General features: G+C 31.3%; 1 protein-coding gene, 1 long non-coding RNA gene, 30 other non-coding genes and 1 pseudogene across 33 annotated transcripts; 32 read left to right on the top strand and 1 right to left on the bottom strand.

Annotated features, from left to right (window-relative positions):
* Nucleotides 1-2125: 2125 nt before the first annotated feature.
* Nucleotides 2126-2223, top strand: LOC137813113 (small nucleolar RNA Z43). The gene has a single exon (XR_011081351.1). It is a non-coding gene; the product is annotated as a small nucleolar RNA Z43 (small nucleolar RNA).
* Nucleotides 2224-2523: 300 nt separating this feature from the next.
* On the top strand, nucleotides 2524-2604 carry LOC137813126 (small nucleolar RNA U83). Its single transcript, XR_011081361.1, has one exon. It is a non-coding gene; the product is annotated as a small nucleolar RNA U83 (small nucleolar RNA).
* A 162-nt stretch (nucleotides 2605-2766) lies between these two features.
* On the top strand, nucleotides 2767-2857 carry LOC137813099 (small nucleolar RNA snR60/Z15/Z230/Z193/J17). The gene has a single exon (XR_011081338.2). It is a non-coding gene; the product is annotated as a small nucleolar RNA snR60/Z15/Z230/Z193/J17 (small nucleolar RNA).
* A 211-nt stretch (nucleotides 2858-3068) lies between these two features.
* On the top strand, nucleotides 3069-3172 carry LOC137813129 (small nucleolar RNA snoR99). Its single transcript, XR_011081363.2, has one exon. It is a non-coding gene; the product is annotated as a small nucleolar RNA snoR99 (small nucleolar RNA).
* Nucleotides 3173-3242: 70 nt separating this feature from the next.
* LOC137813160 (small nucleolar RNA SNORD14) lies at nucleotides 3243-3366 on the top strand. The gene has a single exon (XR_011081391.2). It is a non-coding gene; the product is annotated as a small nucleolar RNA SNORD14 (small nucleolar RNA).
* Nucleotides 3367-3479: 113 nt separating this feature from the next.
* Nucleotides 3480-3603, top strand: LOC137813165 (small nucleolar RNA SNORD14). The gene has a single exon (XR_011081396.2). It is a non-coding gene; the product is annotated as a small nucleolar RNA SNORD14 (small nucleolar RNA).
* Nucleotides 3604-3667: 64 nt separating this feature from the next.
* Nucleotides 3668-3791, top strand: LOC137813168 (small nucleolar RNA SNORD14). The gene has a single exon (XR_011081399.2). It is a non-coding gene; the product is annotated as a small nucleolar RNA SNORD14 (small nucleolar RNA).
* Nucleotides 3792-3885: 94 nt separating this feature from the next.
* On the top strand, nucleotides 3886-4002 carry LOC137813158 (small nucleolar RNA SNORD14). Its single transcript, XR_011081389.2, has one exon. It is a non-coding gene; the product is annotated as a small nucleolar RNA SNORD14 (small nucleolar RNA).
* A 792-nt stretch (nucleotides 4003-4794) lies between these two features.
* On the top strand, nucleotides 4795-4892 carry LOC137813114 (small nucleolar RNA Z43). Its single transcript, XR_011081352.1, has one exon. It is a non-coding gene; the product is annotated as a small nucleolar RNA Z43 (small nucleolar RNA).
* Nucleotides 4893-5231: 339 nt separating this feature from the next.
* On the top strand, nucleotides 5232-5321 carry LOC137813102 (small nucleolar RNA snR60/Z15/Z230/Z193/J17). The gene has a single exon (XR_011081340.1). It is a non-coding gene; the product is annotated as a small nucleolar RNA snR60/Z15/Z230/Z193/J17 (small nucleolar RNA).
* Nucleotides 5322-5486: 165 nt separating this feature from the next.
* Nucleotides 5487-5591, top strand: LOC137813132 (small nucleolar RNA snoR99). The gene has a single exon (XR_011081366.2). It is a non-coding gene; the product is annotated as a small nucleolar RNA snoR99 (small nucleolar RNA).
* A 1591-nt stretch (nucleotides 5592-7182) lies between these two features.
* Nucleotides 7183-19400, top strand: LOC137812875 (uncharacterized). Of its 2 annotated transcripts, none has more exons than XR_016518909.1 (3): nucleotides 7183-7317; nucleotides 10795-10896; nucleotides 19015-19400. It is a non-coding gene; the product is annotated as an uncharacterized LOC137812875 (long non-coding RNA). The 2 variants fall into 2 exon arrangements; XR_016518910.1 differs by lacking the exon at nucleotides 19015-19400 and adding an exon at nucleotides 18555-18835.
* LOC137813122 (small nucleolar RNA Z43) lies at nucleotides 7233-7328 on the top strand. Its single transcript, XR_011081358.2, has one exon. It is a non-coding gene; the product is annotated as a small nucleolar RNA Z43 (small nucleolar RNA).
* On the top strand, nucleotides 7830-7952 carry LOC137813166 (small nucleolar RNA SNORD14). The gene has a single exon (XR_011081397.2). It is a non-coding gene; the product is annotated as a small nucleolar RNA SNORD14 (small nucleolar RNA).
* On the top strand, nucleotides 9204-9293 carry LOC137813108 (small nucleolar RNA snR60/Z15/Z230/Z193/J17). The gene has a single exon (XR_011081346.2). It is a non-coding gene; the product is annotated as a small nucleolar RNA snR60/Z15/Z230/Z193/J17 (small nucleolar RNA).
* Nucleotides 9459-9562, top strand: LOC137813131 (small nucleolar RNA snoR99). The gene has a single exon (XR_011081365.2). It is a non-coding gene; the product is annotated as a small nucleolar RNA snoR99 (small nucleolar RNA).
* Nucleotides 9637-9760, top strand: LOC137813159 (small nucleolar RNA SNORD14). Its single transcript, XR_011081390.2, has one exon. It is a non-coding gene; the product is annotated as a small nucleolar RNA SNORD14 (small nucleolar RNA).
* On the top strand, nucleotides 10816-10907 carry LOC137813118 (small nucleolar RNA Z43). Its single transcript, XR_016519064.1, has one exon. It is a non-coding gene; the product is annotated as a small nucleolar RNA Z43 (small nucleolar RNA).
* On the top strand, nucleotides 11344-11432 carry LOC150029220 (small nucleolar RNA snR60/Z15/Z230/Z193/J17). The gene has a single exon (XR_016519068.1). It is a non-coding gene; the product is annotated as a small nucleolar RNA snR60/Z15/Z230/Z193/J17 (small nucleolar RNA).
* On the top strand, nucleotides 12593-12682 carry LOC150029221 (small nucleolar RNA snR60/Z15/Z230/Z193/J17). The gene has a single exon (XR_016519071.1). It is a non-coding gene; the product is annotated as a small nucleolar RNA snR60/Z15/Z230/Z193/J17 (small nucleolar RNA).
* On the top strand, nucleotides 13161-13255 carry LOC150029222 (small nucleolar RNA snR60/Z15/Z230/Z193/J17). Its single transcript, XR_016519074.1, has one exon. It is a non-coding gene; the product is annotated as a small nucleolar RNA snR60/Z15/Z230/Z193/J17 (small nucleolar RNA).
* On the top strand, nucleotides 13317-13418 carry LOC150029223 (small nucleolar RNA SNORD14; annotated as a pseudogene).
* On the top strand, nucleotides 14902-14996 carry LOC150029224 (small nucleolar RNA snR60/Z15/Z230/Z193/J17). The gene has a single exon (XR_016519070.1). It is a non-coding gene; the product is annotated as a small nucleolar RNA snR60/Z15/Z230/Z193/J17 (small nucleolar RNA).
* On the top strand, nucleotides 15104-15192 carry LOC150029225 (small nucleolar RNA snR60/Z15/Z230/Z193/J17). The gene has a single exon (XR_016519072.1). It is a non-coding gene; the product is annotated as a small nucleolar RNA snR60/Z15/Z230/Z193/J17 (small nucleolar RNA).
* Nucleotides 15791-15885, top strand: LOC150029226 (small nucleolar RNA snR60/Z15/Z230/Z193/J17). Its single transcript, XR_016519069.1, has one exon. It is a non-coding gene; the product is annotated as a small nucleolar RNA snR60/Z15/Z230/Z193/J17 (small nucleolar RNA).
* Nucleotides 15993-16081, top strand: LOC150029227 (small nucleolar RNA snR60/Z15/Z230/Z193/J17). The gene has a single exon (XR_016519073.1). It is a non-coding gene; the product is annotated as a small nucleolar RNA snR60/Z15/Z230/Z193/J17 (small nucleolar RNA).
* LOC150029228 (small nucleolar RNA snR60/Z15/Z230/Z193/J17) lies at nucleotides 16686-16780 on the top strand. Its single transcript, XR_016519067.1, has one exon. It is a non-coding gene; the product is annotated as a small nucleolar RNA snR60/Z15/Z230/Z193/J17 (small nucleolar RNA).
* Nucleotides 17587-17681, top strand: LOC137813105 (small nucleolar RNA snR60/Z15/Z230/Z193/J17). The gene has a single exon (XR_011081343.2). It is a non-coding gene; the product is annotated as a small nucleolar RNA snR60/Z15/Z230/Z193/J17 (small nucleolar RNA).
* On the top strand, nucleotides 18508-18630 carry LOC137813157 (small nucleolar RNA SNORD14). The gene has a single exon (XR_011081388.1). It is a non-coding gene; the product is annotated as a small nucleolar RNA SNORD14 (small nucleolar RNA).
* LOC137813100 (small nucleolar RNA snR60/Z15/Z230/Z193/J17) lies at nucleotides 19243-19336 on the top strand. Its single transcript, XR_011081339.1, has one exon. It is a non-coding gene; the product is annotated as a small nucleolar RNA snR60/Z15/Z230/Z193/J17 (small nucleolar RNA).
* A 102-nt stretch (nucleotides 19401-19502) lies between the features above and the next one.
* Nucleotides 19503-19607, top strand: LOC137813127 (small nucleolar RNA snoR99). Its single transcript, XR_011081362.1, has one exon. It is a non-coding gene; the product is annotated as a small nucleolar RNA snoR99 (small nucleolar RNA).
* Nucleotides 19608-20264: 657 nt separating this feature from the next.
* Nucleotides 20265-20354, top strand: LOC137813103 (small nucleolar RNA snR60/Z15/Z230/Z193/J17). The gene has a single exon (XR_011081341.1). It is a non-coding gene; the product is annotated as a small nucleolar RNA snR60/Z15/Z230/Z193/J17 (small nucleolar RNA).
* Nucleotides 20355-21403: 1049 nt separating this feature from the next.
* On the bottom strand, nucleotides 21404-24230 carry LOC137812874 (chloroplast processing peptidase). The gene is made up of 5 exons (XM_068615109.2): nucleotides 23719-24230; nucleotides 22447-22584; nucleotides 22088-22174; nucleotides 21932-21999; nucleotides 21404-21833 (listed from the first exon to the last, which is right to left on the bottom strand). The coding sequence occupies exons 1-5, from the start codon at nucleotides 24139-24141 to the stop codon at nucleotides 21689-21691; spliced, it is 861 nt and encodes a 286-aa protein (XP_068471210.2). The 5' UTR covers nucleotides 24142-24230; the 3' UTR covers nucleotides 21404-21688.
* Nucleotides 24231-24549: the final 319 nt, after the last annotated feature.

Here is a 24549-nt window from a genome sequence, read left to right on the forward strand (position 1 = left end):
ACCTGCATAAAATTTCATTATAAAAGACTCGTCCTTATATCTTATAACTTTATTCATCTCAAAAAAACCTATGGGTTAAATGGGTCAACTCATACCTACAAAGATACATTGAGATTCATTACCATTCATTTGCATAACAATCTACTCAATCCATTAAACAATATACAATAAACAAAAGCAATAAAAATTGTATTCTAAGTTTATTTGGACACGGTCATATAGGTTACAAGAAGCCCATAAAGTCCATGAGTAAAATGAAAAAATTTCCCTACACCTCCATAAATCCTCTCTACACCTCTATATATTTGTTTAATTCCAATCCTACCCTTACAAGTATATGTTAAAATTTTATGTTTGTTTTTTTTTTTTATTTTGTTCTTGAATTGTAAAATTCGTAACACCCATTTACTATAAATGTATTACAGAATTGTCAAATTCAAAATATAATTTTGGATTTAGAAATTTTTATAAATTATACAATAAAAATACATTTTAAAATTATATTTCGGCTTGTATATTGAAAATATATTATAGTAAGGAAATATTATAGATTCTACAATAAAAAAAAACTAATACTGGATTTGTGAATATCTTATAGATTTTGTAGTTTAAAATGATTTTTTTAAGAAAAAATATATTTCAAATGTAAAATCAGGGAGTGTAAATAGAAATAAACTCCTATGATTTGTTGTTAATGTGTAATTTTTTTCTAAACAATGTTGTGGTTAATATTTTGTCTTAAGTTGTTTTCTGGAGTTTGAATTGACTAGGTATGATTCGTAGAAAGGGAATGATTGAATTGGTAATATATGATAAGATCTTTCCACTAAAACCCAAATGAATAAACTAATTTACCTACACTATTTGAAAAAACGTTACAGTGTTCATCAATTATACAAATTAGTTAGGATATAGTGTTCTTAATTATACCTCTCAATAACTAATTAAGTTTTTTTTTTAAATTCTATCCCATCTATAGTAATATATATATAAATGTTTATCCAATTAATTGTGTAGAAATATTTTTCTATGTATTAATATACAAAAATGTTTCTCCATTTTGTATACACAAATTGATATTTTCTATTTATTATGTATATCTAATATTTTTAAATAAGATTAAATTATAAGTGTTTTGAATATTTCATTTTACTAACAAACCTCTTATTACAACATGACTTCATTATAATATACAATATATACATATATAATATTATTTTATTTACATATAAAATAATTAATAACAATATATACAGATTTTTTTCTTTGTACATTTTTCTATTTTGTCGTATATAATATTTTTAAGTTATCATATAAAATTCACCATAACTGACACGGATATCAGTTACATATACAATAAATAATAACAATATATACAGATTTTTTTTTTGTTTTGTACATTTCCCATTTTGTTATCTATAATATTTTTAAGTTATCATATAAAATTCACCGTAACGGATATCAATTTGATAAAATTAAATTACAAGTAACTGTTAATATATTTAAATAAAATTAGATTATAAATATTTTGAATATTCATTTTATATGATTAAACTTTTTATAGTAAAATAACCCTTCATTTTAATATATATATATATAATTTATGTTTATTTTGTATTTATTTTTTATATTGCTTTATATTTTCAATTTTTCATTGTAAATTTTATATTATAATTTTAAAAGATTCTCAAGATAAAATAAAAATAATAATTTGTATATGAATAAATTCTCATCATATATATTTTATAGATAAAATAACTACTAATTAAAATATTTAACCAATTAAAAAAAAAGTTAAATTTTTATTTATTTTGACATATTTGATAAAATATTTAATTTAAAATCCCGTGTAATCTGGTTGGTTATCAATTTTGCGGAATAGGTTAAGGAGTGCGCATCCTCCGCACATTCAAGAGCCGTTTACATACTCATCCAAAACCCTAGTTCTCACTTACTCCCTCCCCTCTTTATAAGCACTTCTTATGCCTCCTTATTCTATGCGCATCAAGAGGCTAGGGTTTCATTCTTGTTTTCTATTCTCAAGAACAATTATTTGTTCTTCTTTTTTTGAATTTCTCATTGTTATGCTAGATTTTTGATGTAGTGTTCTCTGAAATCAAATCGTGGACTGTGACGATCTCTGTGATAAGGTCTCGTTCGTCGTAATTGGCCAAATCGGCCTTGCCGACCATCCTGCTATATCACCACCCATATTCTGAGTCCCTTTCTTGTTCATTTCTTTTTTCCCCTTTCAATTTTCAATCGATTAACGTATCTGTTTTTTTTTTTTTCAGTGTTAGTTATTGTGTGCCGTAGCTACTCTTTGATCGGCCTATGATTAAATTAAAAATAATAGACAAGCATATGTCTGAACTACTCTGTGTGGATCAAACTAATCTTCTCTATGAGGCCAATGTTCATTATTTTTTCTACAGTATGTTTCTCTTTTTCAGTGTTAATTTTTTACATGACTTAATATGGTTTGTGATCTTGCTGTGAAATGTTTCATTTCTGTGTTTGTTTTGCCAGTGATGAATGAATTAGTGAATAGTAATGTATGATCTTTCATGATTACGTAACCACTACTGCCTTCCTTCTGAGGCCTTCGTTTTCTTGTAATTTAATTAATTTTGTATGATTTGTCTTTTGCAGTTAGTTGTTCTTAAATTTGTTGTTTTAAAAAAATTACTTTTGTCTTTCTCTTGATAGAGTCCTTAAAAATACCTTTGTCTTTCTCTTTGAGTTGATCTGTTACAATTATATAGAAAGGGTCATATGATGATCAATAAGCATAGTTCAGATGATTTATCTGTGATTATATTTAGTTTTAGTCTTTCGCTCCTATCTGATGACCCTTTCATTGATCATACTAAACTTTTTTTTTTTTAAATTATTGAGATTTGTTAAATTATTTTCCTTTCAATTTTGTCCCTATTGGTGTTTTATCGATTAATTACATTGTTTGCTTTTTAATTACTGTCCGATTGGTGTTTTTTTTTATGTTGTTATTGATGTTGTATTGCATGAACATGAGGGACTTTCATTTTTCAGCCCTTAGCAGTGTCTGAGTGCTTTAGGGATTTATATGTCCCTAACATTCACTTTATCCATCCGATTCACTTTGTCAGCTCTGATTCTTGTATTTTGCTGATCATTGTAGGGTGGAATATTTAATCAATGTACTTAATATCCAATTTTAGTCTGTGGATGTTTTCCATTTTCAATTTTATAATGTAATGAATCGTCTGTGATGATACCATTCAAGGCTTGTTTCTCTAAACATTCGCAGTGGCCGCCTAAGAGCTTTCGCCTTCGCCAGGCTTGAGAGCTAATGCTGTCCTTATCCTTCCTTGGATGTCTGAGACTTCAGTCATGTTACACTTTTATTAAATGATTACTTTTATCAATTGATTGCTTCTCAGCTGTAATGATAAGATGAATGATTTGTTTAGCATAGTTTCTTTGTATTTTTTTTTTGGGTTCGATGATGACAAATCCGAAGGCTTGTTTCTCTAAACATTCGCAGTGGCCGCCTAAGAGCTTTCGCCTTCGCCAGGCTTGAGAGCTGATGCTGTATATATCCTTCCTTGGATGTCTGAGACCTCAATCATATTACTGTTGTATGTAATTATTAATTTTTATTATAGTTGATTGGTGTTTTCTTTTGATTCTATGATGACAAATCCGAAGGCTTGTTTCTCTAAACATTCGCAGTGGCCGCCTGAGAGCTTTCGCCTTCGCCAGGCTTGAGAGCTATTGCTGTCTTTATCCTTCCTTGGATGTCTGAGTCTTATGTTTTTTTTTATTATAATGGATTTTACTTTATTTAGTTTTCTTTGTATTTTCTTTATGAAATTGTGATTGTGATTTTTATTGTATGTTGTTGTTAAGTAATGTTTGGTGTGAGTTTCTCTAAACATTCGCAGTGGCCGCCTAAGAGTTTTCGCCTTTGCCGGGCTTGAGAGCTAATGCTGCTATTTCCTTCCTTGGATGTCTGAGATCATAGCTGTACTGTTTTTTTTTTTTGGTTAACATAAATTCTTGTCTGTTCTTGTATATATCCATTAATTTGCTCTTTTGAACTACAAATTTTTAAGTATATGTGAAATCAATTTATGTTTTTTGTGGTGTTTCAGTACAATCGCACTTATTAATGTTAAATTGCAGTCAAGTTTCATCCATAACTAATTGAAATATAAGCCAAAATAAACCCAAAATTTATGAAATGCTGAAATGCATTTAGTAAAGGAGAATGTCATCGTACCCCAAATTCTATTTTTCCTCATTCGTACTTCCAATCTGTATTTTATTTTTCGACAAATTATTTCAATTTTATTAATTAAAGTCATTTCTCCACCTCTAAACTCACTTAGACATTGTATCCATCCAACCATAGAAGCATGCTAGTAGAAGTGGGTGTGGAAATCAAAATTCACGCCAATTTGTATTAATTAACGTTGATTTTTATAATTAATTTTTGTAAAACTTAATTACCTTTAATTGTAAACTATTGAATAGTATATTGATTTTATGCGTGAAAATAAAGTAATCTTTTTCTTTGAACTTGATGTTTTTGAATATTTGTGTTATAACGAAGTTGATGATTTGTTGGAAATATTAATTATTTAGATTAGATGTTATTTATGATTCGTTAACCCGATTTGTTATCTATTGGTATTATGTAAATATAGTTGTAAATTTCAATTATTGTCCCATATTGATTTCAAATTAACTACTTTTCAAACAATCATTTCCTTTGATTTTCTATTCGGCTATGCTTTTTAATCAAATGATGGACTGTGAAGATTTCTGTGATAAGGTCTCGTTCGTCGTAATTGGCCTAATTGGCCTTGCCGACAATCCTGCTATATCACCACCCATATTCTGAGTCTCTTTGTTTATCCATTTATTTTTTCCAGTTTTAGTTATAACTAGCAGTACCATAATTCGTACTCTTTGGTCGGCCTATGATTTAATTGAATATAATTGACAAGCATATGTCTGAACTACTCTATGTGGATCAACTAATCTTCTGTATGAGGCCTTTTCATTTGTTTTTCTATCGAATGTTCTCTTTTTGAGTGTTGGCGTCTAGATCTGATTTTGTTGTGAAATGTTCTATGCTTCCATTGATGTTATGATTTAGTATTGTATGATCTTTCATAATTATGCAACCATTTTCATTTTCTTTCTTTCTTTGTCATGAAATAGTTATTGTCTTGAATTTATTCCAGGGTCATATGATGATTATATGCATAGTTCATATGATGTATGTGTGATTATATTTTGTTTTAGTCTTTCGCTCCTATCTGATGACCCATTTATTGATCATACTAAACTTAATTTATTTATTTTTTATTTTTGATTTCATCAATTATTTTCTTTTCAGCTTTTTTCTTGTCCCTATTGGTGTTTTGTCATGTTATTGAGGATATATTGTTCGAACATATGCGGCTTTCCGGCAGCTCCTTAGCGTGGTCTCTTGAATGCTTTTGGGATGTTCTTGTCACCATCATTCACTTCATTCATCCGTTTTCACTTTGTCAGCTGTGTTTTTTATGTTTTGCTGATCATTGTAGTGTGGAATATCTAATCTATGTACTGTAGTCGCCAATTTTAGTCTGTGCATGTTTTCCAATTTTAAAGTTATTATTATGTAATGGATCGTCCGTGATGATGTCAACGAATTCTCAAAACATTCGCAGTGGCCGCCTAATAGCTTTTGTCGTCGCCAGGCTTGAGAGCTAATGCTGCATTTATCCTTCCGGATGTCTGATGCTATTGTTCTACTGTCATTTTCTTGGCCAACAGAAATACTTGTTTCTTGTAGACTTAGACCTCAATCAGTTTGCTCTTTTCATCCATACTTAGTAAAGAAAGTATGAATGTCATTTTCTTTTTGTGTTTTTTGTCGTTTTGTATTATTTTATAAGGATTTATTTACTGAAAAATTTCTGGAGTATTTAGTTTTGCTTCTGCATTTATGAACTTTTGAATTGTATAGGCAGCTTTTATGGGAAATCACAAATGTGGGAAGACTGAATTTAAATGACTTACTGGTATTGCAAATGCGGTAATTTTTTGTTAAAGCTGCAACATTACGAATACTGAAAATTTTTTCTTTTTCTTGATTATGATTGATGTGTTTTCATTGCTTACAAATTCAGATTGTATTATTAGATCTCTTACCTAAGTCTTTCTATTAAAATTTGGATTATTTGAATGAAAGTAAAAATGAATATTCATATATAATCGTACACAAACAGATGTTCAAATATTTCTGAATAGAATTTAATGTAACCGAAATTAAATGTAAGTCAAGTTTATAGTAGCGTCTCTTTTTATAGTTACACTTTTTGAATGTAAAATTGTGGTCCATTTTCATCCATAATTGATTGTAACATAAGCCAAAATAAACCCAGAATCAATGTTTGAAATGCTGATATGGATTAAAAATTAACTGTATGAAAAGAAGAATGGCCTTAGAAAATTATGGATGTTAAAACATTGCCATTTTACTACCAAAGTCGACTTTCCCCATTTTATATTTCAATCACAATTTTATGAAAGGCTCTGTCAAATTTTACTAATTAAAATAACCATAAAAAGAATTATTAATTGTTGGGATGGTCTTTCAACGTCATTTCATCTCTCCTTTTGATCTAATAGAGATTAAAGGTGACTTTTTAAATAAATTTAAAAATTATTTTTAAATACATTTTTTATAAAATATTTTAAATAAAATTTTTGTTACCAATTTTATGAAATTTTAAATTTTTGAATATTTTATTTTGAAATTTTTTGAAGATTTAAAATTTTGAAAATTTAAAATTTTTGAAAAACAAAAAATGATGCTCATAATAATAAAATAAAATAAATTATTAATATAAGAATAAAATAGAAAAAAATCTAGAAAACTTCAATATTTGAAATATTTATTTTTTAAATTTTTTTATCTAATATGTTTAAAAAATATTATAACTTAAAATATATGAAAATTTTTAATTTTTTTTTTTGAAATTTAAAATATTTTGAAAAAACTTAAAAATAAATTTTGAGTTGAGAGAATAAAGAATTGAGAGAAGAATCCCATTCTACCTATATATATATAGGTATAGATAAAAGCGAGATTTTTAATTAGTATCACACAGATCGATTTTAAATTTTTTTTTTTTAAGTTGTGTGATTGTTGTGCTGGCTTTTTATGTAATATTTCTCGGAAATCAAATCGTGGACTGTGATCATTTCTGTGATAAGGCTTCCTTAGTCGAAATTGGCCAAATCGTTCGTCGACGATTCTGCTATATCACCACCCAGGTTCTGAGTCCCTTCTTTATCCGTTTCTTTGAGCATATTCGTACTCTTTGATTGCCTTCTATGATTACTCTGTATCGATGGTTCTTGATAATCGATGGTTCTCTTTTCGTTTATGGTTCTTGATAATCGATGGTTCTCTTTTCGTTTATGATTCTTGATAATCGATGATTCTCTTTTCGTTTATGGTTGATAATCGATGGTTCTCTTTTCGTTTATGATTCTTGATAATCGATGGTTCTCTTTTCGTTTATGATTCTTCATAATCTTTATTTCTGTATTTGTTTTTCCAATGATAATCATCTTACTGTTGTATGTAATTATTATTTTTATTTTTTATAGTTGATTGGTGTTTATCTGTAATTGTAACATGAATGATTTGTTTCACGGCTTTCTCCTCGCTGTCTTTATTCTTCCTTAGATGTCTGAGTAATGTTTTTTTTTTTTTTATGATATTGTGATGTTTATTGTATATTGTTGTTAAGTAATGTTTGGTGTGAGTTCTTGAACAACTCACTCGGTGATGATAATTCCAAAGGCGTGTTTCTCTAAACATTCGCAGTGGCCGCCTAAGAGCTTTCGCCTTTGCCGGGCTTGAGAGCTAATGCTGCTATTTCCTTCCTTGGATGTCTGAGATCATAATTGTACTTTTTTTTTTTTTGTTAACATAAATTCTTGTCTGTTCTTATAGACATCCATCAATTTGCTCTTTTGAACAACAATTTTTTAGGTTTATGTGAAATGAATTTAGGTTATTGTGGTGTTTCAGTATAATTACATTCAATGAATGTGAAATTGCAGTCCAGTTTCATCCATAACTATGTAATATAAGCCGAAATAAACCCAGAATATATGATATGCTTAAATGGATTAAGTAAAGAAGAATGGCTTTTTTACTGATATTTCAAATACTGTAATTTTTTGTTAAAGCTGAAACTGTACAAATGCATAGTGAAAAAGTTTTCTTTTCTGGTTTATGATTGATGTGATTTAATTACTTACAAATTTAGATAGTATTATTAAATGTTTTACCAAAGTCTTTCTATTAAAATTTGGATTATTTGAATGAAAGTAAAAATGAATATTTATAAATAATTGTATTCGAAGAGACGTTCAAGTATTGTATTATCATCTATTATAATAAATTTAATATCCTCATTCTTATGTGGCTTTCGCCTTCGCCAGGCTTGAGAGCTAATGCTGTATATATCCTTCCTTGGATGTCTGAGACCTCAATCATCTTACTGTTGGATGTCTAAAACTTCTAAATTTATGTATTTAAAAGTAGAATCTGATTCTAAGTTTTGTATCTCTAGGCTGAGACAACAGAAGTATGATTTTACAGACGCAGAAATCTTGGGAATTTTAATCTATGCATATTTTCCAATTTCAATTTTATTATTATTATGAATTCTCTGTGATGATACCAACCAAGGCTTGTTTCTCTAAACATTCGCAATGGCTGCCTAAGAGCATGCTAATGTTGCTTTTTCCTTCCTTGGATGTCTGAGACTATAGTTCTACTGTCATTTTTTGGCAACAGAAATACTTAATTTGCTCTTTTCAACTATGATATTATGATCCCCAACGACGGCAAATACCAACGACGGCATCTGCATTTATCAGCTTTTGAATGGTAGAGGCTACTGTATCTTATAAGTTAGGCAGCCGTTTTATGGGAAATCATGGCCATTATTTATAATTAATATTGGTCGAACTTAGTGGGCATTGAAATTTATACTACTGAGTTCGTAGGATATGGATTTTAAGCGTCTAATTTATAAATAGTTAACTTATCCTTGAAATTAGATATGATTGTCCGAGGACGGTCTCAAGGCTGAGGCTTTCTACCCATAGTTGATCAAGTTGTTGTGTTATAATTATATACGAAGGGTCATATGATGATCATAAGCATAGTTCACATGATTTATCTGTGATTATATTTAGTTTTAGTCTTTCGCTCCTATCTGATGACCCTTTCATTGATCATGCTAAACTTAATTTATTTATTTTAATTCTTGATTTGTTAAATTATTTTCTTTTCAATTTTTTTCTTGTTCCTATTGGTGTTTTTCATATTGTTATTGAGGTTGTTTTGGTCGAACAAGTGGGGCTTTTTGTCAGCCCTTTAGCATTGTCTCTGAATGCTTTTGGGATGTTCTTGTCTTCAACATTCACTTCATCCATCCGTTTCACTTTGTCAGCTCTGTTTTTTGTGGTTTGCTGATCATTGTAGGGTGGAATATCTAATCTATGTACTGTAATCACCAATTTTGGTACGTGCATGTTTTCCAGTTTTCTAGTTATTATTATGCAATGAATAGTCTGTGATGATACCAATGAAGGCTTGTTTCTCTAAACATTCGCAATTGCCGCCTAAGAGCTTTCGCCTTCGCCTGGCTTGAGAGCTAATGCTGCATGTATCCTACCTTGGATGTCTGAGGCTATTCTTCTACTGTTATTTTCTTGGCCAACAGAAATACTTGTCTCTTGTAGACATAGACATCCATCAGTTTGCTCTTTTCATCTATAATTAGTAAAAGAAGTATGAATGTATCATATTACAATGACTGCAAATACTAAGATTTTCCCCTTTCTCCAAATATTGCTCCTTTTATGTCTTAATAATGACTGCATTAATAATTGTATTGTTCTGTTTGTATTCTTTATCGTTTTGTATTATTGTATAAGGATTTATTTACTGAAAAATGTCGGGAGTATTTAGTTTTGCTTCTGCATTTATGAGCTTTTGAATTGTAGAGGCTAAAATATTAGGCAGCTTTTATGGGAAATCACAAATGTGGGAAGAATGGATTTACATGACTTATTTACTGATATTGCAAATACTGTAATTTTTTGTTAAAGCTGAAACTGTAGAAATGCATAGTGAAAAAGTTTTCTTTTCTGGATTATGATTGATGTGATTTAATTTCTTACAAATTTAGATAGTATTATTAAATGTTTTACCAAAGTCTTTCTATTAAAATTTGGATTATTTGAATGAAAGTAAAAATGAATATTTATAAATAATCGTGTTCGAACAGACGTTCAAGTATTGTATTATCATCTATTATAATAAATTCAATATCCTCATTCTTATGTGAATTTAATGTAACTGAAATTGAATGTATATCTCAGTTTATTGTAGCGTCTCTTTTTATAATCACACTCCTTGAATGTGAAATTGCGGTCCAGTTTCATCCGTAATTGATTGTAACATAAGCCAAAATAAGGCCAGAATCTATGTATGAAATGCTGATATGGATTAAAATTAACTTTTCTGTCTTTAAGAAAAGAAGAATGGCCTTAGAAAATTATGGATGTTAAAACATTGTCATTGTACTCCAAAGGTCCACTTTCCTCATTTTTCAGTAGTTTCAGTTAGTCGTATGTTTCAATGTTTCAATCACAGTTTCATATATCTTCAAATTAGTTTTTTACAAATTGAAATACACATAAAAAGAATTTCTTTGTTTGTAGTGTTCTCGGAAATCAAATCGTGGACTGTGACGATTTCTGTGTTTCAATCGTTGTAGTTGACCAAATCGGCCTTGCTGACTATTCTGCTATCTCACCACCCAGGTTCTGAGTCCCTTCTTTCTCCGTTTCTCTTTTCCTGTCTTTGTTATTTTGAGTATACCATGATTTGTACTCTTTGTTTGGCTTGTGATTGAATCGAAAATAATAGACAAGCATATGTCTGAACTACTCTGTGTGGATCATTAGTTTTTCTATCGATGTTCTTGTTCATTAGTTTTTCTATCGATGTTCTTGTTCATGATTCTTGATAATCTTTATTTCTGTATTTGTTTTTTTCCAATGATATATGAATTAGAGAACAACATTGTATGATCTTTCATGATTACGCAACCAGTACTGCCTTCATTCTGAAGCCTTCATTTTCCTGTAATACTGTAATTTATTTGATTTGTATGATGTTTATGTAGTTAATTGTTCTAAAATTTTCTGTCTTAAAAAAGTACCTTTTCTCTTTCTCATGATCGTGTAATTGTCTTATACTTATATAAGAAGGGTCATACTATGTTTACAAACATAGTTCAGATGATTTATTGTGATTATATTTATTTTTAGTCTTTCACTTCTATCTGATGACCCTTTATGACACTTAATCTAATTTTTTTAAATTCTTGTTTGGTTACATTGTTTGCTTTTCAAATGGTGTTTTGGCATGTTGCTATGGAGGTTTTGTTGTCTTAAATGCGTTACTTTTCGTCAGTCGTGTAGTAGTGTCTTTGGATGTACGGATCGGGTCTGAACGATGAGGATTAAAACTCTAAGTCTAATTCTCGAATTAACTCAAGATTCTTGTAACAATTGTTGGTGAACCCCCGTGGAGTTATCGTCATGTGATAATATTAATTTAAGTAAATATATTATGGAAATCAATCTTATTAATGCACAATATTATATTATACATTAATAAGATTGATTTCCTTCATATATTTATCTTAATGTTATTACATGAGGATGACCTCATGGGAATTCATCAACGATAGTTACAAAAATCTTGATTAAACTCGAGAATTGGACTTAAACCCAATGTCGTTCAGACTCGATCAGTCAAATACATATCCGAGTTAGGTATGCTATCCAGTAGGAACGCAATTGGGCCACCTATAGGAGCATGTCAGATCGGCTCAAAACTAATCAGTCCTGGGACGGTCTCAAGGCTGAGGGGGCTCTCTACCTTTAGTAGATATTGTTGTTGTGTTATAATTATATAGGAAGGGTCATATGATATGACGATCATAACAATAGTTTAGATCATAAAAATGTGCTACTTTTCGTCAGTCCAATTGTGACTCGGATTGGTATTTGACTGATCGGGTCTGGACGACGAGAATTGAACCTCTAAGTCTAATTCTCGAATTAACTCAAGATTCTCGGGACAATTGTTGATGAACCCCCGTGGAGCTATTGTCACGTGATAACATTAATTTAGGTAAATATATTATGAAAATCAATCTTATTAATGTACAATATTATATTATACATTAATAAGATTGATTTTCATTATTATTTACCATAATGTTATTACATGAAGATGAGACTCTATGGGAATTCATCAACGATAGTCCCAAAAATCTTTATTAAACTCGAGAATTGAACTTAAACTCAATGTCGTTCGGACCCAGGAACGCAACTGGGCCACCTATAGGAGCATGTCAGATCAGCTTAAAACCGATCAGTCTCGGGACAGTCTCAAGGTTGATGGCTCTCTACCCATAGCTGTTGTGTTATAATTATATAGGAAGGGTTATATTATATGATGATCATAAGCATAATTTAGATGATTTATCTGTGATTGTTTTTAGTTTTAGTGTTTCGCTACTATCTGATGATCCTTTCGTTGATCATTTTTATTTTTATACCTCTAAGTCTAATTCTCGAATTAACTCAAGATTCTTGTAACAATTGTTGGTGAACCCCCGTGGAGTTATCGTAATGTGATAATATTAATTTAAGTAAATATATTATGAAAATCAATCTTATTAATGCATAATATTATATTATACATTAATAAGATTGATTTTCATCATATATTTACCTTAATGTTATTACATGAAGATCACTCCATGGGAATTCATCAACGATAGTTACAAAAATCTTGATTAAACTCGAGAATTGGACTTAAACCCAATGTCGTTCAGACTCGATCAGTCAAATACATATCCGAGTCAGGTACGCTATCCAGTAGGAACGCAACTGGGCCACCTATAGGAGCATGTCAGATCGGCTCAAAACAGATCAGTCCCGGGACGGGCCCAAGGCTGAGGGGCTCTCTACCCTTAGTAGATATTGTTGTTGTGTTATAATTATATAGGAAGGGTCATATGATATGACGATCATAATAATAATTTAGATGATTTATATGTGATTATATTTAGTTTTAGTCTTTCGCTCCTATCCGATTACCTTTCGTTGATCATATTTAATCTATCCATATTTTCTAATTTCAATTTTATTATTATGCAATGAATCGTCTGTGATGATACCAATCAAGGTTTGTTTCTCTAAACATTCGCAGTGGCTGCCTAAGAGCATGCTAATGCTGCTTTTTCCTTCCTTGGATGTCTGAGACTATAGTTCTACTGTCATTTTTTGGCAATAGAAATACTTTTCAACTATGATATTATGATCCCCAACGACGGCAAATACTTAATTTGCTTTTGAATTCTTAGTTTATGGTTTTTATGCGTGAAAAGAAGTTTTCCTATCCTTGAAATTTGATATATGTTTTGTTACAATTATTTTATAAAATTTAATTATAATTTAAATTCAGCATTCATTTTAAATTATTTTCCAAACAATTTTTTTTTGTTTTTTCTTTTTTGATATGTGAAAATTTCTGTGATAAGGTCTCGTGTAATTGGCCAAATCGGCCTTGCCGAACATCCTGCTACATCACCACCAATATGAGTTCCTTCTTTGTCCGTTTCTTTTTTCCAATCTTTGTTATTGTGAGCAGTACCATGATTCGTACTCTTTGATTGGCCTATGATTAAATTGAAAATAATAGACAAGCATATGTCTGAACTACTCTATGTGTGAATCAAACTAATCTTCTCTATGAGGCCAATGTTCATTAGTTTTTCTGTGGTTCTCTTTTTGTTTATGATTCTTGATAATCTTTATTTCTGTATTTTTTTTCCAATGATGTATGAATTAGAGAACAACATTGTATGACCACTACTTCTTTCTGAAGCCTTCGTTTTCCTGTAATTTATTTTATTTGTATGATGTTTATGTACTTAATTGTTTTAAAAATTTCTGTCTTAAAAAATTACTTTTTCTGTTTCTCATGATCGTGTAATTGTCTTATAATTATATAAGAAGGGTCATATGATGTTTATTAACATAGATGTTTTATCGTGATTATATTTCTTTTTAGTATTTCGGTCCCAGATGTTTTATAGTGATTATATTTCTTTTTAGTATTTCGGTCCTATCTAATGAGCCTTTATGATACTTAATCTATTTTTTTTTAATTCTTGTTTGGTTACATTGTTTGCTTTTCAATTGGTGTTTTGACATGTTGCTGCGGAGGTTTTGTTTCCTTAAAATGTGCTACTTTTCGTGAGTCCCTGTAGTAGTGGATGTACGTGTCCAATTGTGACTCGGATAGGTATTTGACTGAGCGGGTCTGGACGACGAGAATTGAACCTCTAAGTCTAATTCTCGAATTAACTCAAGATTCTCGGGACAATTGTTGATGAACCCCCGTGGAGTTATTGTCACGTGATAACATTAATTTAGCTAAATATATTATGGAAATCAATCTTATTAATGCACAATATTATATTATACACTACTAAGATTCATTTCCATTATATATTTACCTTAATGTTATTACATGAAGATGACTCTATGGGAATTCATCAACGATAGTCCCGAAAATCTTTATTAAACTCGAGAATTGAACTTAAACTCAATGTCGTTCGGACCCAGAAACGCAATTGGGCCACCTATAGGAGCATGTCAGATCGGCTTAAAACCGATCAGTCTCGGGACAGTCTCAAGGCTGAGGACTATCTACCCATAGTTGTTGTGTTATAATTATATAGGAAGGGTCATATGACACGATGATCATAAGCATAGTTTAGATGATTTATTTGTGCTTATATTTAGTTTTAGTCTTTCGCTCCTATCCGATGACCCTTTTGTTGATCATATTTAACTTAATCTAATTTTATTATTATGCAATGAATCGTCTGTGATGATACCAATTAAGGTTTGTTTCTGTGTAATTGTCTTGTAATTATATAAGAAGGGTCATATGATGTTTATTAACATAGTTTAGATGTTTTATCGTGATTATATTTCTTTTTAGTATTTCGGTCCTATCTAATGAGCCTTTATGATACTTAATCTATTTTTTTTTTAATTCTTGTTTGGTTACATTGTTTGCTTTTCAATTGGTGTTTTGACATGTTGCTGCGGAGGTTTTGTTTCCTTAAAATGTGCTACTTTTCGTGAGTCCCTGTAGTAGTGGATGTACGTGTCCAATTGTGACTCGGATAGGTATTTGACTGAGCGGGTCTGGACGACGAGAATTGAACCTCTAAGTCTAATTCTCGAATTAACTCAAGATTCTCGAGACAATTGTTGATGAACCCCCGTGGAGTTATTGTCACGTGATAACATTAATTTAGCTAAATATATTATGGAAATCAATCTTATTAATGCACAATATTATATTATACACTACTAAGATTCATTTCCATTATATATTTACCTTAATGTTATTACATGAAGATGACTCTATGGGAATTCATCAACGATAGTCCCGAAAATCTTTATTAAACTCGAGAATTGAACTTAAACTCAATGTCGTTCGGACCTAGAAACGCAATTGGGCCACCTATAGGAGCATGTCAGATCGGCTTAAAACCGAGAGGACAGTCTCAAGGCTGAGGACTATCTACCCATAGTTGTTGTGTTATAATTATATAGGAAGGGTCATATGACACGATGATCATAAGCATAGTTTAGATGATTTATTTTTGCTTATATTTAGTTTTAGTCTTTCGCTCCTATCCGATGACCCTTTTGTTGATCATATTTAACTTAATCTAATTTTATTATTATGCAATGAATCGTCTGTGATGATACCAATTAAGGTTTGTTTCTGTGTAATTGTCTTATAATTATATAAGAAGGGTCATATGATGTTTATTAACATAGTTTAGATGTTTTATCGTGATTATATTTCTTTTTAGTATTTCGGTCCTATCTAATGAGCCTTTATGATACTTAATCTAATTTTTTTTAATTCTTGTTTGGTTACATTGTTTGCTTTTCAATTGGTGTTTTGACATGTTGCTGCGGAGGTTTTGTTTCCTTAAAATGTGCTACTTTTCGTTAGTCCCTGTAGTAGTGGATGTACGTGTCCAATTGTGACTCTGATAGGTATTTGACTGATCGGGTCTGGACGACGAGAATTGAACCTCTAAGTCTAATTCTCAAATTAACTCAAGATTCTCGGGACAATTGTTGATGAACCCCCGTGGAGTTATTGTCACGTGATAACATTAATTTAGCTAAATATATTATGGAAATCAATCTTATTAATGCACAATATTATATTATACACTACTAAGATTCATTTCCATTATATATTTACCTTAATGTTATTACATGAAGATGACTCTATGGGAATTCATCAACGATAGTCCAGAAAATCTTTATTAAACTCGAGAATTGAACTTAAACTCAATGTCGTTCGGACCTAGAAACGCAATTGGGCCACCTATAGGAGCATGTCAGATCGGCTTAAAAGTGATCAGTCTCGGGACAGTCTCAAGGCTGAGGACTATCTACCCATAGTTGTTGTGTTATAATTATATAGGAAGGGTCATATGATACGATGATCATAAGCATAGTTTAGATGATTTATTTTTGCTTATATTTAGTTTTAGTCTTTCGCTCCTATCCGATGACCCTTTTGTTGATCATATTTAACTTAATCTAATTTTATTATTATGCAATGAATCGTTTGTGATGATACCAATTAAGGTTTGTTTCTGTGTAATTGTCTTATAATTATATAAGAAGGGTCATATGATGTTTATTAACATAGTTTAGATGTTTTATTGTGATTATATTTCTTTTTAGTATTTCGGTCCTATCTAATGAGTCTTTATGATACTTAATCTATTTTTTTTTAATTCTTGTTTGGTTACATTGTTTGCTTTTCTATTGGTGTTTTGACATGTTGCTACGGAGGTTTGGTTTCCTTAAAATGTGCTACTTTTCGTCAGTCCCTGTAGTAGTGTCTTTGGATGTACGAGTCCAATTGTGACTCGGATAGGTATTTGACTGATCGAGTCTGGACGACGAGAATTGAACCTCTAAGTCTAATTCTCGAATTAACTCAAGATTCTCGGGACAATTGTTGATGAACCCCCGTGGAGTTATTGTCACGTGATAACATTAATTTAGCTAAATATATTATGGAAATCAATCTTATTAATGCACAATATTATATTATACATTAATAAGATTTATTTCCATTATATATTTACCTTAAAGTTATTACATGAAGATGACTCTATGGGAATTCATCAACGATAGTCCCGAAAATCTTTATTAAACTTGAGAATTGAACTTAAACTCAATGTCGTTCGGACCCAGAAACGCAATTGGACCACCTATAGGAGCATGTCAGATCGGCTTAAAACCGATAAGTCTTGGGACAGTCTCAAGGCTGAGGACTATCTACCCATAGTTGTTGTGTTATAATTATATAGGAAGGGTCATATGATATGATGATCATAAGCATAGTTTAGATGATTTATTTGTGCTTATATTTAGTTTTAGTCTTTCGCTCCTATCCGATGACCCTTTCGTTGATCATATTTAACTTAATCTATATTTATTATTATGCAATGAATCGTCTGTGATGATACCAATTAAGGTTTGTTTCTCTAAACTTAATGTGTTATTAATTTATCAGAAAATTGAAAAAATTCTTATTATAAGTTATAATAGGATCTTTAAAAAGTTTGTATATAAGAAAAGATGAATGGCTTAAAAAAACTATGCATGCAAAAGTTTTGAAGGGTCAACATTCTCATTTTTCCTCGAAAGACCAACTTTCCTCTCTTTTCTTATATTATAGTGTGTCATTTCTCCTTTCACCTTCAACTTTCTTTCTCAGCAATTCAGTGGAATTTTATCCATTCAAATGTGAACAGCAGAGGCTATATCTCAACCTCATATTTAACGTAGTGAGCGTTGAAATTCAAACAGTTGTTTTAAGTGGTTAATTTCTGTGAGAAACTTTGCTGATCAACAATTGATGTAAAACTTCTAAATTTATGTATTTAAAAGAAGAATCTGATTTTAAGTTTTGTATCTCTAGGCTGAGACAACAGAAGTATGATTTTACAGACGCAGACGCATAAATCTTGGGAATTTTAATCTATGCATAGTTTCCAATTTCAATTTTATTATGAATTGTCTGTGATGATACCAATCAAGGCTTGTTTCTCTAAACATTCGCAGTGGCTTGAGAGATTATGCTGCTTTTATACTTCTTTGGCTGTCTGAGTCTTTATGTTTTTTTATTATAGTAGATCTGCTACTTTACTTAGTTCTGTTTTATATTTTTTTGAAATTGTGATGTCAAGTGTAGATTGTTGTTAAGTAGTATTTGGTTGTTCTTCAACAACTCGATGATGATAAATCCAAAGGCTTGTTTCTCTGAACATTCGCAGTGGCCGCCTAAGAGCTTTCGCCTTTCCCGGGTTTGAGAGCTAATGCTGCTATTTCCTTCCTTGGATGTCTGAGAGTATGGTTGTACTGTCGTTCAGAATAATGTTGAGAGAATTTGATTTTGCTTCTGAATTTATCACAGCTTTTGAATTGTGGAAGCTACTATATTTTCTAAGTTAAGCAGCAGTTTTAGGCTGAATCACAATTGTGGGATTCTTAAATGAAGAATGATATACATGACTTATTTTTGTATCAGTAATTATGTAACTCTAGATTTAAAATGTTTACTGATATTGCATATACGGTAATTTAATGTTAAAGCAAAATTATTACATATAGACAGTAAAAAACTTGCTTTTGATAGAGCTGTTTACATATAGCCAGTAAAATTACTCTGTATGTTTACATTTATCCAATTTATTGTTATTACATAATGATATCTCCATGGGGATTCATCAACAGTGTTCCAAGAATCTTGGTTAAACTCTAGAATTGGACTTAGGCCCAATGTCTTCCAGACCTGGTCGATCAAATACCTACCCGGGCGGGTACGCTACCCAATACGAATGCAACTGGACCACCTATGGGAGCATGTCATATCGGCCCAAAACATATCAGTCTCGGGACGGTCTCAAGGCTGAGGGATTTCTACCCATAGTTGATCAAGTTGTTGTGTTATAATTATATACGAAGGGTCATATGATGATCATAAGCATAGTTCAGATGATTTATCTGTGATTATATTTATTTAGTTTTAGTCTTTCGCTCCTATCTAATGACCCTTTCGTTGATCATATTTAACTTAATCTCATTTTTTAAATTCTTGATTAGTTACATTGTTTGCTTTTCAATTGTTCTCTTGTCCGATTGGTGTTTTGGCATGTTGTTACTGAGGTTTTGTTCCTTGAAGATGTGAGACTTTTCGTCAGCCCTTTTAGCAGTGTCTCTGAGTTCTTTAGGGATGTACGAGTCTCTAACATTCACTTCATCCATCTGTTTCACTTTGTCAGCTCTATTTTCTTGTGTTTTGCTGATCATTGTAGGATGGAATATTTAATCTAAGATGGTAAAATTGATGTACTGTAATTGGCAATTTTAATCTATCCATATTTTCCAATTTCAATTTTATTATTATGCAATGAATCGTCTGTGATGATACCAATGAAGGCTTGTTTCTCTAAACATTCGCAGTGGCTGCCTAAGAGCATGCTAATGCTGCTTTTTTCTTCCTTGGATGTATGAGACTATAGTTCTACTATCATGTTTTGGCAATAGAAATACTTAATTTGCTCTTTTCAACTATGATATTATGATCCCCAACGACGGCAAATATGAAGTTTTTCCGTTTTCGCCAGCTCATTTTATGTCCGTCTACATTCATTGTTTTTTTTTCTACAATGCATTAATAATTTTATTGTTCTGTTTGTATTCTTTATAATTTTTGTATTATTGTATTAGAAATTATTTACTGAAAAATGTAGGGAGTATTTAGTTTTGCATTTGCATTTATTAGCTTTTGAATTGTAGAGGCTACTATATCTTATAAGTTAGGCAAATACCTATCCGAGTCAGATACGCTACCCAGTAGGAATGCAATTGGGCCACTTATAGGAGCATGTCAGATCGACCCAAAACCGATCAGTCTCGAACTCTCAAGGCTGAGGGGCTCTCTACCGATAGTTGATCTAGTTGTTGCGTTATAATTATATAGGAAGGGTCATGTGATGATCATAAGCATAGTTCAGATGATTTATCTGTGATTATATTTAGTTTTAGTCTTTCGCTCCTATCCGATGACCCTTTCATTGATCATATTTAACTTAACCTAATTTTATTATTATGCAATGAATAGTATGTGATGATACCAATCAAGTCTGTAATAAAATTAAGTTCCTTTCAAACAGTCTCATCTCCTTGTATTTTCTAAAGCAGTTGGATATATTTACTATTCCAACTAGTTTTGTGTTGCCTTTTTGGTTACTTTGCGCTTAATTTACCTTGCTTCTCTATAAATATTATTCCTGGTTTTAGTTAATGTCTTAATCATCGTTTAACCATCACATAAGCTCTATCCTATTATAATCATGCTTTACGAATTGACAATTTTTTGCAAACTATTCATGATTCAAGAAGGGGTTTATGCTTTATGGGTTGTTTTTAATTTTGGCTAGCTCTAAGGGAGGACGGTGTTTCTTCTGGGCTACCTTAGGGAGGCTTTTATACCTTAGGATGAGGTTAAAATTTTCTAGGAGTTTTTTGGAGTAAAATTGTGAATATTATTTTACAGATTGAGGTGATTCTTGGTTCTCTTTTTGGAATTTTTTTTGAGATCGGACAAGGAAATTATGGGTGAGATTTGGGTGTAAACAAGTTGGCCAAGAGTTATCAAACTTAAGTAATGGAGAAGAAACTTAGCAAGAGCACAATTGAACAAGACAATTGGAATGAAAAACATCAAAGATAAATGCATATGATGAAAAAAAGAAGATAAAAGAGGGTGATGAATACTTAATCAAATGTACATAACCACATAGATTTGCTATAACCTATTAAATATAAATCAATTTTTTGCTTTAAAAGCCTTTTTTGTGTTTATTTTATGAGGTTTATTTAGTTAAATTGGCCTAAATAGTCTCTCCTTTTCTTACCTCTTTAAACTTCCAAAAAAGTGTATCAAGGGACCTTTTTAATTCAAGTCCACTCTGGTAATAATACGATGTTAGTTTGAATTCTACATTCCATAACTTTAAAATCCTAAATAAGCTTTATAAATTTTACTTGGTAACAATCAAATCAGCTATATTATACACACAACGCCTTTCTTCCAAAATAATCAATCATTCCTCAAAGATTCAATAACAATCGTAAACAATTTATCATTTCTTAAATAATAAAGCCATTTTATAATGTAATACAAATCAATCGTTCTCTAGAGGAAAAGTAAATTCCTAGAAAGCTCTTTTGTTACGTTTGTGATGCACTATGTTTAAATAAATCTTGTTTGCATCTAAATTATGAGCATTTGCATAAATATGTTTTTCCAACTTAGCAACGTTCTCTTTCTTTTCTAAGATTAAGACTAACCTCAAAAATTGGCATATTTTACATTATCCACACTAATGGATGGCAAGTGTGGTCATTGAGAAGGTAGAGCAGTCTCTGTACTCTCCGGCGTGGTTTCAACACTGCAACTATCCTTAGAAACTGTGCCAGCAATTCTATTTGGTGGCCAATACCGAAATACTGATCTGCCTATGATGTTCTTCGATGGCAGGGGACCCCTAACAAAATCACATTCCATTCACAACATTATTATCAAATATGAAAATAATAGTAAAAAGAATGAATGTATGACAGGATACTTAAAAAACATCATTACCACACATGGGAATCATAGCTGTTATTCCGGTTGTCACCCATCACAAAAACGTAGTTTTCTGGTACTCGCTGCAAAACAAAACAAATTATGTAGTTCCTTAGGATCAATAGAGGAGAGAAAGACAACAGAACCAAAACGTTAAAATATATAACTTACTGTGGGTTTCATCTCATATGCAGGTGGTTCAAGAATGTAGTCTTCATTCCTCTCAACCCCATTAACTACAAGATGCCCTTTACGGACCTGCAAATAATTCAATTGCTCACATTTCAGCCTAAGCTGCTGAATCAAGCACCCCATTAATCTAGCTTAAATTATAAATGGCTACTAAATGCTATTCATGCAGACTTTGAAGTTCCAATTACATATAACAACCAGTAGCCACTATCTAACCAACCAAGTGGAAAAGTGAAGGTATGGACAAACAAATGATAACATGACTATGAATGTAACATCCTCAAAAGACAATACCATCACAAAATAAGACTATCAATGCTCTTCTCAAAAGATCTTACCTCCACAATATCACCTTCCTTTGCAACCACACGCTTTATAAAAACATCGTCGTCACTATATCCAACTTCTTGAAGAACTGGAGGACTTTTAAATATCACTATGTCACTTGCACATGGTTTTCTAAAATAGTAAGAAACCTGAAAAATGAAGATGTATCTTTACAATGGAGATGCATCATGACCGAAGTAAGTCTAGCTGAACCTTGATGTTAAAATCTATTATAGCTAAATTTGACACTTTGCCTCACAACACAAGTATCCAAGCCTACATGTACATATATATTTTGCGAAGTAGTCAAATTCAACATTAAACACTTGTCATCAGAACAAATACGTACAAACAAGTAAAAAAATAAAAAACTATTATCTACAAATTTCTAAGTTGGTAAATAATCTGTTTAAGCAAAACAAAAAGAAACTGGGAATTTACCAATTAAGTCTACCGTAATCCCCATAAGCTAGTATATGTCTCACAACAAGAAATTTTTAGATCCATGTTTTACATGGTTAAAAACTTTACAAAAAATTTCCGAGAATCAACATTTCAATCACTAGAACCCACAAAGGTAAGACACTTATAAACATTTCATGAAAAAAAAATTCAGTTAATGGTTTGAAAAGTAGTGTCTTAAAAAGGAAGTAAACAAACTACAACTCTTATGTTTCCAGAGCCTTACAGACTCTCCACACATTATAGAAAAACGCCAAATTCTTATAATTTCCAACAAATAGCTGAAGTTGTCATGAAGATGAATATTCAGCTCTTCACATACAGACACACCATAAATCATAGCAGAAAGCCTAATCAGATGATGATGATAAAATCTATTAAAAGGGAATAGCCATATCCACACACACAAGATTTTTTCCTTTTCATTGGTGGAGTAGTTAATTTCAACATTGAGCCAGTCTCATCATGTTTCAACTAAACCCACTCTTCTAAAGTGAGAATAGTACAATTTCAGAGGATAAAGTGTACTTGCATTCGTCGTTTAAAAAATTATATTTCAGATTGTGATCAAGATCAAATACATGTTTCACAAACTTCGAGTTTAATTACACTTTCAAGTTTAAACAATTGATTTCTTTAATCATTAATTACCAGTACACTTTATCTCCAAATAGCATTCTCCTTGCCGTAAATAGTGCGAAATCCGAGCTGAATATCGTCAAAGTTTCAGTCCTAATCGAAAATACACAGCTAATAGCAAGTTCATGAACAATTGAACACCCTTTTGAAATTAGAAGAAGGTAAAGGTACAAAAAGGCTACCTTTTCAGCAACAAGTCGATCGCCAACATCAAATGTAGGGTACATTGACAGCGAGGGAATGTACCTAGGCTCCGCCACGAAGGTGCGAAACGCAAGGGAAATTGCGATAGCAGCAAGCACCGTTTTGGCGTCATCAGTAGTGAAATTCAACCACTCCGGCAAAGGCCCTTCTTTTTTCTCCGCGTCCCGGTCACCCCCACCGTCTCCGCCTCCGTCTCCACCGCCGCTGTCGTCGGACTTGAGGACCGCTTTGGTGTCCTCGCTGGAATCCCTGAACGCTCTGCATAGGAAATCACGGCGAGAGAGTGGGGCGAAAGAACGCGTGGAATTGAAAGGGAAATTGATGAAATTAGAGAGACGGGGATTAGTGAAGTTAGGGTTTTGAAGCAATGGGAGTGAGGGAAAGACAGAGAGAGAAGTCATCTTGTTTGGTTGTAGTTGCAGTTTGAGACACCAACCTTACCTTACAAAGGAAATCTTATAATACTGATTTCGATTAAGAGACTTTGTCTTCTTCCTGTCAATTTTCTATTCCATCTTCACTCTCTTTTTTTTTTACTTCCTACTTTTTAGTCAATCTTCGATTCTATCTACATTTAATTATGTTAGTAAGATTTTCATGGATTGTATATAGGGTAAAATATTCTTAGCATAAGAATTTTAATTTGGCTTGTTCTTTTTATCAACTTTGTTAAGATCTTGTTAAATTATACTTGAAAGGTATATTAATTATGATGTGATAAAAGAAATGCATGTTAATTGTGAGCTTTGTGTTGTTTTGGTGTATTTTTGGCTATATACAATAATATGGACAATGTTTGTATAAATAAA

This window comes from Phaseolus vulgaris, chromosome 2 (assembly GCF_051622355.1).
Source record: "Phaseolus vulgaris cultivar YP4 chromosome 2, ASM5162235v1, whole genome shotgun sequence".
In the NCBI taxonomy this organism is placed as follows: Eukaryota; Viridiplantae; Streptophyta; class Magnoliopsida; order Fabales; family Fabaceae; genus Phaseolus; species Phaseolus vulgaris.

Excerpts from the sequence above, each read along its gene's own strand:
- LOC137812874 (XM_068615109.2), bottom strand. The coding sequence starts at position 24,141 with ATGACTTCTCTCTCTGTCTTTCCCTCACTCCCATTGCTTCAAAACCCT. Across the intron at positions 22,585-23,718 it reads ATCGACTTGTTGCTGAAAAG|GTTTCTTACTATTTTAGAAA; the intron begins GTAGCCTTTTTG and ends TTCATTTTTCAG. Across the intron at positions 22,175-22,446 it reads AGGAAGGTGATATTGTGGAG|GTCCGTAAAGGGCATCTTGT; the intron begins GTAAGATCTTTT and ends AATTATTTGCAG.